This window comes from Grampus griseus, assembly GCF_964374135.1.
Source record: "Grampus griseus genome assembly, chromosome: 5".
In the NCBI taxonomy this organism is placed as follows: Eukaryota; Metazoa; Chordata; class Mammalia; order Artiodactyla; family Delphinidae; genus Grampus; species Grampus griseus.
Window position 1 is genome coordinate 77,151,336 of NC_138998.1, and position 14,969 is coordinate 77,166,304.

At 33.2% G+C, this 14,969-nt stretch overlaps 1 protein-coding gene across 4 annotated transcripts in view; it reads right to left on the reverse strand.

Moving 5' to 3' along the window:
* The window catches only part of STXBP5L (syntaxin binding protein 5L), a gene marked incomplete at both ends in the record, with an annotated part of 357,252 nt that overhangs the window by 204,291 nt on the left and 137,992 nt on the right, over nt 1–14,969 (reverse strand). For all 4 annotated transcript variants that reach the window (XM_082655376.1, XM_082655374.1, XM_082655375.1 and 1 more), the window contains one exon: nt 4,280–4,363. In XM_082655376.1, coding sequence (XP_082511502.1) covers nt 4,280–4,363 — 84 coding nt within the window. The remainder of the gene's footprint in view (nt 1–4,279; nt 4,364–14,969) is intronic.

The following is a 14,969-nucleotide window of genomic DNA, read 5'->3' on the forward strand; positions in this document are numbered from 1 at the left end:
CTGCGAGGTAGGAAACATTTATACCAATATTAATACTACTTATCGTTTGGAACTTTTAACGTTTAGTTTTTTAATCTATATTTATAAAACTAAGTTATGTATATATTTATTTTATACCAAACTTATACATATACACACACACACACACATATTTCCAAACAATAAGTATTGTTAGAGTTATAAATAAATGATGACTAGAGCAGTCGTTAGACATATCAGAAATGAAATAGTATATGAGTGGACCTCAAGATAAGTAAGATTTGGTTAATTGCAAAAGATACCATGACACATTGGACTTATGTTTTCTCTCACCCTGGTCTTTATTACTGGGCAGAGAAGACTTCTTTATTGCCAGGGTTCAGTAGAGGCAGTGAGAGGGAAAAAACGCTCTTGTCTTCTCCTCTGCGTATTTCTTCTCATTTTTTATGTGACTGAAGGGAAATGTCACTTCTTGCCTCCTCTACATGTTAACCTGGATGAACCTTAGTCAATTTAAAGTTCTCTCAGACTACTTTGCTATAAATGGTAGGCGCAGAGCCCCAGCCCTAACCTTTCTTTCTATCCCACTGCATTTCTGTCTACTGGAGAAGACAGATATAAAAATGAAATATATAACATAAAACCAAGATAAGTACTATAAAAGAAGTACATTTATTGTACAGAAGAGTAGGCATGTAAAACCAACTTGTTATTAAAGAATAGGATGTCAAATAGCCCATCATTGAAGAGACTGAACAGCTGGAATTTGAACTGACTTAATGGGTAAAAATTCAATTTCTATTTATTTGATTATACCCCACTCTTTTCTTTAAAAAGGACCTTAAGCATTTGCTGAAAAACCAAATATAATACAACTAATTAAAGAAAAAAATTTTTAATGAAGAACAATATGGAAAATAAACTCAGTGGCTGTGACTGAATTTCTTGTAAATGAAAAAGACAAAGGAAACCCAAAAAGCTAGGTAACAAACTGAAAAAAGGAAAAACAGCAGTTAGTAAGGAATTAAAAAGTTATCCTCATGTCAGACTCTGAGAGATTTCTCTATGAGAGATTATTTAAGAAATATTGATGTAATGAAACAAAAATTTCACAGCTAATGTGGAAGTAAAATTCATATGGTTATTTCTGAAAATGATCTTGGATTTCCAAAACAAAACTCTGAATTCATCAGTGGTTATTTATCAAGTGGCTAGTTAGATACTCCAAATAGCTTTACAGTAGCTAAATAATAGAATTTTGATATGCATAAGAGGAAAGAAGGGAGTGCATGATAAGGTATTAGCAGAAGCAAAGGCCTGGAGGTAGGAAGTAAATGGTATGTTTAGGAGACAGTGAGTAACATGTCTGAAGTGTAGAAGTGTGTAGAAGGATGCAGTAAATTAAATTCAAGGGAAAAAGCACCAGGGCCTTAAACCTCCTGTCAAGGAATAAGACTTTGTACTGTTGACAACTGGGAGCCATTCAAAGGTTTTGAGGTAGAGAATTACCTGATCTGCTATGTCTTAAAATGATAATCTTGTTAGTGAAAGATATACTGAAAAGGTAAGATATCTGAGGAAACATGATTAGTTAAAAGGCTATTGTAAGTCTTCCAGGCAAAAGATAACATCCTCAGCTAGGACGCTGAATGTGGGAATGGAAAAGGAGAAGAAATAAATGAGAGACAATATAAAAATTGGATCAAGAAGACCACAAAAGTGATTGCATATGATATATGAAGAAGAAAAAAGGGTCAAATATGACTCTGAGGGTTATAAATTAAAATAAATAAATCAAAATTGAAAAACTGAAAAAGAGGTTCAGACCTGTAAATATAAATTCAGTGCCAATGGAATATTCATCTGGACTTATAGATTATTAGATATTTGGATCTAGATCTCAGGAGAGAGGTAAGAGTTAAAGATATATGAATTTTTAATTTATCAGCATAATATAGGTAATATTTGAAATGGTGGGAGGGGATATGAACATAAATGTAAACTGAAGGAGAAATGAAGAGAGGGTGAAGACGTAGAATCCTGAAGAGTTATCTATAATGTAAAGGAGAGTTAAGGAAAGAACCAGTGATGGAGAAAGGAGGGGTGAAAAATGAGGTGGAAAAACACAAACAAGGGAAGAAGTCATTTTAAGAAGGAAGGACTGATGTAAAGTCACAGGTTTAGTGAGGAACTTAAAAGACTAAGGAAGGGGTCACTGATCATTGGTGACTTATGAGAAACCATTTCAGGACAGATGATTTCAAAATATGAGACGTAAAGTGATGAGGAAAGTTTGAAAAGTTTGGTAATAACATGAAGTATACAACTATCTTTATTAAAATGATAGGACATATAATTATGCATTAAAGTAAATCAATTTTATATATATTCATATAATTCTAAGTATAAAGTGTAGTATTCTACTGACTTAAACATTGTTAAACTTTATTTAAACATTTCATTGCAAAATTACTTTCACTTACTTTTTAAAGTTAGAAATCTTCCTTCCACACTTTTTAAGGCCACAGGAAAACTAGCTGATTGAGCATTCTCATCTGGATTTCCATTTCAGCTGCTCCACTCTAGTTCCAACTGGCTAAATACACAGATGGTATTTGGACTCTTATCTAACTGCTAGTCTTTTTTTTTTTTTTTTTTTTTTTTTGCGGGCCTCTCACTGTTGTGGCCTCTCCCGTTGTGGAGCACAGGCTCTGGACACACAAGCTCAGTGGCCATGGCTCACGGGTCTAGCCGCTCTGCAGCATGTGGGATCTTCCTGGACCCGGGTATCCGGTTAGGAAGCCCTAACTGCTAGTCTTAAGAGAGGAAGTGATCTTCATACTCATCTTTGTATTTTATGTATTTAACAAAAGGAAAACCCTAGCTTAGCTCTCTAGGACCTTCTTGCCTTATGATTCAAGGTGCCTCGTAAGTTGATCATAAAGAGCATAACTGTATGACATTGCTTGCCAGAGTACTGTTCACTAATCATGACCAATTACCCAGCTGTTATATCATTTACTTCTGAATTCTTTGTCACCATGACAATAATCTTGTATATATCATAAAATCTTAGTTTTCCAGAACCACTAAGAAATGAATGGGGGGTGGGGGTTATGGGATAGCCGAAGGCTTGTACCTTTAAGCACCAAAATTTAAATTTTACTTTTATAAGGGGATGGAAGAGGGCATAAAAAGAAACTGTTCTAAAAAAATGTGTTTTCCTTTCAAATTTATTTCTCTATTTATCTTAGTGTTGTCTTAAATTCTTTGGCACTCTTCCCATTTAAGCCTGGGTAATTCTAAACAGTGATTTTTGACCTGTATTTTCCTATCTCTCATCACTGTAACAATTTTTAATTTAATTGAGAGCCTAGATGATCACCTTTATTTCCACAGCTACAAGATATAATTTCCCTTTCTCACCTTTTGCCCCTAGCCTCACTCTTTTCACATTAGCTTCTTCTTAAGAAGGAAATAATAGCTTAGAATCAATCTTCGAACAACCGAAGTATCAATTAACAGACTATCCTTGATAAGAGTTCATTGTTTTCTCTACATGAAAACCTAAAATCTCAATTCTGTATGATAAAATGTACTTCAAGATCTGACTTTTATTATTAAGTATTACTATTTTAAAAATCTCTCTTTACTGTAAGAAGGCAAGTATTAGAAGATAAGGCCTTTCAAACTGACTACTTAAACTTTCTGCCACAGAAAAACAATTTTCTAATGATGTGTATCTTTAGAGTATCTTTAGTAGTATCTTTAGAGACCTTAAGGACAAAAAGGTTAAGAAATAAGCATAGGGCTTCCCTGGTGGCGCAGTGGTTGAGAGTCCGCCTGCCGATGCAGGGGACACGGGTTCGTGCCCCGGTCCGGGAGGATCCCACATGCCGCGGAGTGGCTGGGCCCATGAGCCGTGGCCGCTGAGCCTGAGCGTCTGGAGCCTGTGCTCCGCAACGGGAGAGGCCACAACAGTGAGAGGACCGTGTACCGCAAAAAAAAAAAGAAATAAACAAACATAGAGCCTAAAGGAAAGAAAAAGATAGGTAATAGACACCAACATATGTAAATGCCCAAAAAAGGCTTAAAAATAATCCGTCAAGGCAAAATTTCCACTCAGGAGAACAACCCAGAGGTGGAACTCGTGCAAATACCAACAGGCAGTGTGAGGCACTGGATCAGAACTAGGCAGTTTTCCAATGATAAAAATACTGGTAACATACAAGGCTTAAATGTAGAAAACAGGCATAAAATCACAATACTCTTTTCAAATATTCCAGTAGAAATCACTTACCTCATCATAATAAACTCTCAGTTCTGCTCTTTTAGATTTCAAGTCCCAGAATACTACAGTACCATTTTCATAACCTATTAGCAGCTGGAAAACATTAGAACAATCATTTTTGTAATTCTAACATTAATTTTACCTTGCTCCAAATAAAGATTAATGTTAATACAATAAAGTATAATCATACATTATACAACTTTATTTAGAATACCAATTTTTCCAAACCTGAATACAGGTTTTCTACATTGAAAAAAATTGGCAAATGAACTCTACTTCAATATAAACACTTACCAATGAAATCTACCTCATTCCAAAGAGTATATTGAGAAAATATGTAAGTATATATGAAACAACATAAAAATAAATGAGAACATTGGAACAAAAGAAAAATGGGATAGAAAATGAAGATGAAATAAAGGATGAAATGTGATAACTTTAACAAACAGTGTATATGCCATTCAGTTTTTTGCACTTGAAAAATGTGGCCACAAATTTGGCTTCAAATTTCTTTCTATCAAATCCAATTTTCTGACTTACGTCAGTATTTTAAATTGGTGATTTATGAACTCTCTGCAGTTCACAAAGGTATTCTAGAGATTCACATCATTAAATATAGTTGATACTGATTTATAAATCAATAAATAAGACAATTAACAAAATATACATTCTTCATTTCAAAAGAAAAGGATTTGAGAACAGAAAATGATTATTAGATGATCATATTCAAGACTCAGTCATTCAGCTAAATACTGCTAGCTGTGCTGATGGTTTTTACTATGATTCTGAGTTTTATTTGTAGTTATATTTTGTTAAATTTAATCTACCATTAGTTAAAAAAAACCCAGAAAGGATAAAAATAGGCCAACGTTCAAATAATGATATTTCACAGGAATGTGCCTTAAGATGATTTTCTTGAAATCCATTAGTATTTCTCTGGTGAAAATTCTTATACTGTTAATAAAGATGTTTCAGTAACTCCAAAATACAGTGGTAAAAACAGAAAATATAATGGTAGTTATAAGTTACTCCTACATAGCTTCTTGAGACCTAATCATTTCCCTAGAAATTTTATAACAGAACACAAAAAAACAACAAAAATAAGCCAGCTAGTAGTTTTAACAGGAAACAAAATTTCAAATATCAGATCATGAAAGCAATGCATATTACTTTTGAAGGCATAGCATATACTTAAATGTTTTATTATTAAACTGCAAACAATAAATTCTAAAATTGACTTAAAAAGTTGAGCTTTCTACATATTAAGTTAAAGTAAATGGCATAATGACTTCATAAATTTAAAAAGTCAAAATTAGTGTAAACAAAGACTTTCTTAAAATAAAATTTATATAAAGTAATATATACTATACTATGTATTAACTTCAACATTTTTTTATATACCAGAGAAAATGATAAACAATAAAACCAAATCCTATGAGGTGTATGATAAAAGTTTCTATGAAATGTATGGAAAGAAGATTTATAAGTCTAAAAAGTTTGGAAAATCTGACCTAAGCAAGAAAATGAATAATATAACCTTTCAGAAATTGAGCCTCAAGACGTAATGGAATGATATTCTAAAATGCTATTATATTTTTTATAATAAACATAAGATAAAAGTCATTTTGTTTATAAAACATTATTAAGCAATAGCCCCAGTAAATCACAAAATATAAAATAATAAACCTCAAAGTATCAAAAAATTGAGATAACTATACAAGACTGTGATATGGGAAATATGAAAATACATTAGAAACACTTAAAGAATTGAGAATGAGAAAAACAGCCCCTGACATCCAGGAGACACCAGACAAAGTCATTCTGTGACCATGATGAATCAAGACAAGAATAAGATCCCTCTGTAATCATGCCTGATCACATCAAAACAGGAATATTGCCCACATCACAAATACATATCATATATGTACGTGTGTATGTGTGTATATATATATATATATATATGTGTGTGTGTGTGTGTGTGTGTGTATATATATATATATATATATAGCAAAGAAGTAGGTGATTTCTTCACTACATATTATCAGGACCTGGAAAAGTTTCTGAAGAAAATAGGTATCTGCAAAAATATCTGTTAAATTAGTCAGTAAATACCAAATAATCAAAATCAAAGATACTATTATTCTCTAACAAACATGAAATAAAATTAGAACTCATTGACAAAAATATTTTGGAAACTAAAAAATATGCATTTAAGTAATTATGGCCAAACAAGAAATCATAATGAAAAGTATGAAACAGAAAAGAACAAAAATGCCTCATATTGAACCTTGTGGGATACAGATTATCCTCATCAAGGGGGAAATATATGGTTTTATAAATACAGGCATACCTTGAAGATATTGTGGGTTCAGTTCCAGACCACCTCAACAGAATGTAATATCAAAATAAAGTGAGTTATAGAAGTTTTTTTTGGTTTCTCAGTGCATGTAGACTTCTATACTGTAATCTATTAAGTATACAATAGCATTATGTCTAAAAAAGCAATGCACATAACTTAATTAAAAGTACTTTATAGCTAAAAAATGCTAACCATCATCTGAGCCTTCAGTGACTCATATTTTTTCAAGAGTAATATCAAAGATCACTGGGCAGAGGTGGGATCAAGATGGAAGAGTAGGAAGACCCTGAGCTCACCTCCTCCTGTGCACACACCAAAACTACAACATATATATAAAATAACTCTCTCTCAGAACAACCTGAAGACTGGCTGTACAGCTTTTTTACAATTAAGGATATATATTTTTTTTAATCACACAGAGACAGGTACAAGGGTGAAAGAAGTGATCTAGTCAGGACCCACACCCCCAGCAGGTCACCCAAAAGACAAAGGGGATATTACAAACTCAGAGACCCCAGCCAATGCTCACTTCAGCTCCAGCCCTCCCACCAAAGCCACCAAGCACACACAGTCTGCAAAGGGACACTCCTATATAATGACATACTTTCCACACCAGGTGAGACAAATGTTTTGCCTAATTAATAAAGACAAACACTGAAAGTGAAACAAATTAAGAAGGCAGAGGAATATGTTCCAAATGAAATAACAAGATAAAACTCCTAATGAAATGAAGATAAGTAATTTACATGATAAAGATTTCAAAGCAATGTCATAAAAATGCTTACCAAACTCAGAAGAATAGAGGATCACAGTGAGAACTTCAATAAAAAATTAGAAAATATTAAAAAAGAACCAATCAGAGCTGAAGAATACAATAACTGAAATGAAAAATATACCAGAGAGAATAAAAAGCAGATTAAGTGGTAAAGAAGAATTAATAAATGAGTTGGAAAACAGAATAGTGGAAATCACCCAATCAGAACAGTAAAAAGAAAAAGTTTTTAAAATGAGGATAGTTTAAGGGACCTCTGAGACAACACTGAGTGTCACAATATTCATGTTATAGGATTTAGTCCCAGGAGGAGAAAAGAGAGGAAAAGGGGCAGAAAATATATTTGATGAAATAAGGGCTGACAAATTCTCTACCCTGGGGAATGAAATAGATATCTAGGTCCAGGAATCAGAGACAGTCCTAAAAAGATGAACCCAAAGAGTCAACACCAAGACACATCATAAGAAAAACAGCCAGAGTTAAAGAGAGAGAATTCTAAAGGTAACAAGAGAAAAACAAAGAATCAAACAAAAGGGAACCCCCATAAGGCTCTCATTGATTTTTCAGCAGAAACTATAGGCCAGAAGACAGTGGCATGATATATTTAAAGTGCTGAAAGGGAAAAACCTAAACCAAGGATACTCTACACAACAAGGTTAGGCATTCAGAATTGAAGGCGATATAAAGGTTCCCAAGATGAGCAAAAAGATTTTATCGCTAAGCAGGCCACACAAGAAATGTTAAAGGATCTTCTTTAAGCAAAAAAGAAAAGGCCATAACAAGAAATGAGAAAATACATGAAGAAAATAAATCTCATTGGTAGAAGCAAATATAATAGTAAAGGCAGTGGATCAACTGCTTAAAAAGCTGATATGGAGGTTAGATGACAAAAGTTGTAAAATCAATTCTAATTACAATGAGTAATTAAAGGATACACAAAAAGATGTAAAATATAATGTCAAAAACATAAAACATGGTGATAGGATTATAAAAACTGTAGAACTTTAAGAATGTGTTTGAATTTAAATGACTATCAGTTTAAAACAAATATCTATCTACCTACCTACCTATTTATTGCATAGTAACCAAAAACCAAAAACCTAGAATAGATACACAAATACAAAGAGAAAGAAACCCAAACATAATACTAAAAAAAAATCATCAAACCATAGGGAAGAGACTAAAAGAAGAAGAAAAGAATAGAGAAGAACTACAAAAACAACCAGAAAACATAAAACAAAATGGCAAAAAGGACATGCCTATCAATAATCACTTTAAGTGTAAATGAACTAAATGCCCCAATCAAAAGACACAGGGTGGCTGAATGGATTAAAAAAACAAGACATCTATATGCTGCCTATAAGAGACTCACTTCTGAGCTAAAGACACACATAGACTGAAAGTGAAAGGATGGGAAAAGATATTCCATGGAAATGGAAATGAAAAGAAAGCAGGGGTAATATAACTCATATCAGACAAAACAGACTTTAAAACAAAGATTGTAACAAAAGGCAAAGAAGGGCATTACATAATGTTAAGGGGGGGTCAATCCAAAAAGAGGAACTAATATTCATAACATATATGCACCTAACATAGGAGCAACTAAATATATAAGCCAAATATTAACAGACATAAAAGGAGAAATTGACAGTAACACAGTATTAGTAGGGGATTTAATACCCCACATACATCAATGAATAAATCATCCAGACAGAAAATCAGTAAGAAAACGTTGGCCTTCAATGATACTTTGAGCAGTTGGACTTAATAGATATCTACAGAGTATTCCATCCAAAAACTATAGAATACACATCTTCTTCAAGTACACATGGAACATTCTCCAGGATAGATCACATGGTAGGCCACAAAACTAATCTCAGTAATTTAAAGAGTAAAATCATATAAAGTATCTTTTCTGACCACAGTGGTATGAAACTAGATATCAATTACAGAATGAGAGGTGGAAAAGACACAAACACATGAAGGCTAAACAATGGGCTGCTAAAAAAAATAATGGGTCAATGAAGAAACCAAAGAGAAAAATTTTTTTAAATGTCTTGAGATGAATGAAAATTGAAACACAACTTTTCAAAATCTGTGGGATGCAGTAAATGCAGTTCTTAGGGGGAAGTTTGTAGCAATACAGGCCTATCTCAAGAAATTTAAAAAATCTCAAAAAACCTGACTTGAAACCTAAAGGAATTACAAAAAGAAAAAACTCAGAGTTAGTAGAAGGAAGGAAATAATAAAGATCAGGGGAGAAATAAATAAAATAGAGACAAAAAAAAGGAGAAAAAGATCAATGAAACTAAGAGGTTATTTTTTTAAGATAAAGAAAATTGAAGAAACTTTAGCCAGACTCATCAAGAAAAAAGAGAGAAGGTCCAATTAAATACAATCAAAAATGAACATGAAGTTATACAAGATATCACAGGAATACAATAATTGAAGAATACTACAAACATTTACATGACAACAACTTGAACAATCTAGAAGAAATGGACAAACTCATAAATGTACAATATCCCAGGAAAAAATAGAAAGTATGAACAGACACCAATTACCAGTAATGAGATTGAATCAGTAATAAAAAACAAAACCAAAACTCCCAACAAACAAAAGTCCAGTATCACATAGCTTCACACTGGAATTCTACCAAACACTGAAAGAAGATGTAGTATCTATCCTTTTCAAACTCTTTTAAAAAACTGAAGAGAAGGGAATACTTCCAAACTCATTCTTTGAATCCAGCATTACACTGATACCAAAGCCAGGCAAAGACACTACAACAAAAGGAAATTACATGTCAATAAATCTGAAAAATATAGATGCAAAGATCCTCAACAAAATATTAGCAAACAAAATTCAACAATATATAAAAAGGATCATACACCATGATCAAATGGGATTTATTCCAACGGTGCAAGTTTGGTTCAGTATCTGCAAATCAATCAATGTGATACACCATATTAACTAAAGGAAGGATAAAATCACATGATCATTACAATCAGTGCAGAAAAAGCATTTGACAAAATTCAACAACTATTCATGATAAAAATCCTTATCAAAGTTGGTATAGAGGAAATATATCTCAATATAATAAAAGCCATTTGTGACAGAACCACAGCTAACATCACACTCAATGGTGACAAGCTAAAAGCTTTTCCTCTAAGTTCAGGAACAAGACAAGAATGTCCACTCTTATTCAACATAGTATTGGAAGTCCTAGCCCCAGGAATCAGACAAGAAAAAGAAATGAAAGTCATCTAAATTAGAAGGGAAAAAGTAAAATTGTCACTATTTGCAGATGACATGATACTTTATATAAAAATCCCTAAAAACTATTAGAACTAATAAATAAATTCAGTAAAGATGCAGGATACAAAATTAATATACATAATTCTTCATTTCTATACATTAAAAATGAACTATCAGAAAGAGAATGCAAGAAAGCAATCCCACTTAAAATTGCATCAAAAAATATAAAATATTTAGGAATAAAGTTAACCAAGGAGGTGAAAGACCTACACTCTGAAAACTATATGACACTGATGAAAGAAACTGAAGACAACATAAATACAGATATTCTATGTTCATGGATTGGAAGAATTAATAGTGTTAAAAAGTCTAGGGGCTTCCCTGGTGGCACAGTGGTTGAGAGTCCACCTGCCGATGCAAGAGACGCAGGTTCATGCCCCTGTCCAGGAGGATCCCACGTGCCATGGAGCGGCTGGGCCCGTGAGCCATGGCCACTGGGCCTGCGCATCTGGAGCCTGTGCTCCGTGGCGGGAGAGGCCACAGCAGTGAGAGGCCCACGTACCGCAAAAAAAAAAAAAAAAAGTCTATACCACCCAAAGCAATCTACATATTCAATGAAATCCCTATCAAAATACTGATGGCATTTCTCACAGAACTAGAACAAATAATCCTAAAATTTCAATGAACCATAAAAGACCCTGAATAATCAAAGCCATCTTGAGAAAGGAGAACAAAGCTGGAGGTATCACACACACTCCCTGACTTCAAAATATACTATAAAGCTAAAGTAATCAAAACAGTATGACACTGCACAAAAACAGACACATAGATCAATGGAACAGAATAGAGAGCCTAGAAATAAACTCACACACATACGGTCAATTAATCAACAATAAAGGAGGCAACAATATACAATGGGAAAAAGACAGTTTCTTCACGTAAGTGGTTTGGGGAAAACTGGACAGCTACATGTAAAAGAATGAAACTAGACCATTTTCTCACAACATATAAAAAAATAAACTCTAAATGGACAAAAGAGGACTTCCCTGGTGGTCCAGTGGTAAAGAATCTGCCTTCCAATGCAGGGGACGGGGGTTCGATCTCTGGTCGGGGAACTAAGATCCCACATGCTGCGGGGCAACTAAGCCTGCACGCCACAACTATTGAGCTCGTGCACCTCAACAAGAGAGCCTGCATGCTGCAAACTACAGAGCCCACATGCTCTGGAACCCGTGCACCACAACTACAGAGCCCACTCACCCTGGAGCCTGCATGCCACAACTAGAGAGAGAAAACCCTCATGCCACTACTAGAGAGAAGCCCACGTGCTTGCAACGAAGAGCCCATGCACCACAATGAGCACTGCAATGAAAGATCCCACATGCCGCAATGAAGATCCCATGTGCCACAACAAAGACCTGATGCAGCCCAATAAATATTTTTTTTAAAAAGCCATAGCAATGGGCATACCATTAAAAAATAAATAAATAAATGTACAAAAGACTTAAATATAAGACCTGAAACAACAAAATCCCTAGAAGAAAACATAGGCAGTATGTTCTTTGAAATCAGTCTTAGCAATATTTATTTGGATCTGTCTCCTCAGGCAAGGACAACAAAAGCAAAAATAAGCAAACAGGACCACATCAAACTAAAAATCTTTTGCACAGTGAAGGAAAGCATCAACAAAATTAAAAGACAAGTACGGAATAGGAGAAAATATTTGCAAATGATGTGACTGACATTCAAAATATATAAAGAACTCATAAAATTCAATATCAAAAAAACAAACTATCCGATTAAAAAATGGCATTTTTCCAAAGAAGCTATACAGATGTCCAAGAGGCACATGAAAAGATGCTCAACATCACTAATCAACAGGAAAATGCAAGTCACAACCACAATGAGATATCACCTCACACCTGTCAAAATGGCTATCATCAAAAAGACAACAAATAATTAACAAGTGTTGGCAAGGATGTGGAGAAAAGGGAACACTTGTGCATTGTTGGGGAGAACATAAACTGGTGCAGCCGCTATGGAAAGCAGTATGGAGGTTCCTCAAAAAAATTAAAAATTGAACTACCATACGATCCAGCAATTCCACTCCTGGGTATTTATTTAAAGAAAAGGAAAACACTAATTCAAAAACATATATGCTCCCCAATGTTCACTGTAGCATTATATACAATAGCCAAGATATGAAGCAACTTAAATGTCCATAAACAGATGAATGGATAAAGATGTGGTACACACACACACACACACACACACACACACACATACACACACACACAGCCATAAAAAGGAATGAAATAATGCCATTTGTGACAGCATGAATGGACCTGGAGGGTAGTATGCTAAGTGAAATAAGTCAGACTAAGAAAGACAAATAGTATATGTTTTTACTTATATATGTGGAATCTAAAAAACAAAACAATCAAATACAACAAAACAGAAACAGACTCACAACAGAGAACAAACTAGTGGTTGCCAGAGGGAAGGGTTGCAAAATAGGTGAAGGGGATTAAGAGGCACAAACTACCAGTTTTAAAATAAGTCATAGGCATGTGATATACAGCACAGGGAACATAGTCAATAATATCATAGTAACTTTGTATGGTGCATAATCTATAAAAGTATCAAATCACTATGTTGTACAGCTGAAATTAATATAAGTAAACTATATTTCAATTAAAAATAATCACTGATGACAGACCACCTTAAGAAATATAATAACGAAAAAGTTTGAAATACTGTGAGAATTACCAAAATGTGACACAGAGACATAAAGTGAGCAAATGCTGTTGGGAAAATGGTGCCAATAGACTTGCTCGACTCATGGTTGCCACAAATCTTCAATTTGAAAAAAAATGCAATATCTGTGAAGTGCAATTAAGTGAAGCACAATAAATCGAGGCGTGCCTGTACATATTAAAAGGAGAAAAGTATAAATTTTTAATAAATATAAGCATTTAACAGCAGAATGTCAAGAAAAAGAATAAAGTCCAACAAATAGAAGAAAAAATGAGTCATCTTATCCAGGAGCAAAGCATACCTTTCACTTATTCAAGTTTTCAGGAATTTTGAGTTTTCCACATATAGATTTTCTTGTTAATTTTATAGCAAATTATTTTTGAAACTTTTGTTGCTATTTGGTACAGGATCTTCTCTTTATTATGTTTTCTAAGAGGGTATTGTTTCTATAGTTGGATTTTAGTATGCTACCTTCTAAATTATTTTATTCTTTGTATTAATTTTAATGTTGATTTTCTTAGGCATTCCAGGTTATATTATCATATAATCTAAAATAGAGACTATTTTACTTCTTCCTTTCCAATTTTTATACCTCTAATTGTTTGTACTTGTCTAACTGCATTACTAAAACATCCTATAGTGTTAAAAATAGTGGAGGGGATGAGCATCCTTGCTTTCTTCCTAACTTTAGTGACAATGTCTCTTGGTGTTTCCCTATTAAATAAAATCCCAGATTTTATATATATATATATAATATTGTTATTATATAATTATACATACATATATAATATATATAACATATATCATTAAAGAAGTATGAATTCATTCAATATTTTATAAATTTATTTTATCAGGAATAGATGTTTAATTTTTTAATATTTTTATTGAAATATACATATAGAAAAGTACACAAATTACAGCTGTGTCTTTCTTTAGTAATGACATTTAATTTTTTTCTTCCAATTTTGAGACATAATTGACATACAGCACTGTATAAGTTTCAGGTGTACCACATAATGACTTGACTTAGATACATCATGAAATGTTCATCAAATAAGTTTAGTGAACATCCATCATCTCATACAGATACAAAATAAAATAGAAAAATTTTTTTCTTTTGATGAGACCTCTTAGGTTTTGCTTTTTTAACAACTTTCATATATAACATACAACAGTGTTAATTATATTTATTATATTGTACATTACATCCCTAGTACTTATTTATCTTATAACTGGATGGTTCTACCTTTTGACAGCCTTCATCCAATTCCCCCTCCTTCCACTCCCTGTCTCTGGTAACCATAAATTTGATCATTTTTTCTATGAGTTTTTTGTTATTTTGAAGTATAATTGACCTACCACATTTTGTTAGTTCCTATTACACAACATAGTGATTTGGTATTTCTATACATTTCAAAATGATCACCACAATGAGTCATAGTTATTGACTGTATTCCTCACATGACTCATTTATTTTGCAACTGGAGGTTTGTTAAGCTTAATCTCCCCCACCTATTTCTTTCCTCACGCCAAACTCTCCTCTCTTGCAACCA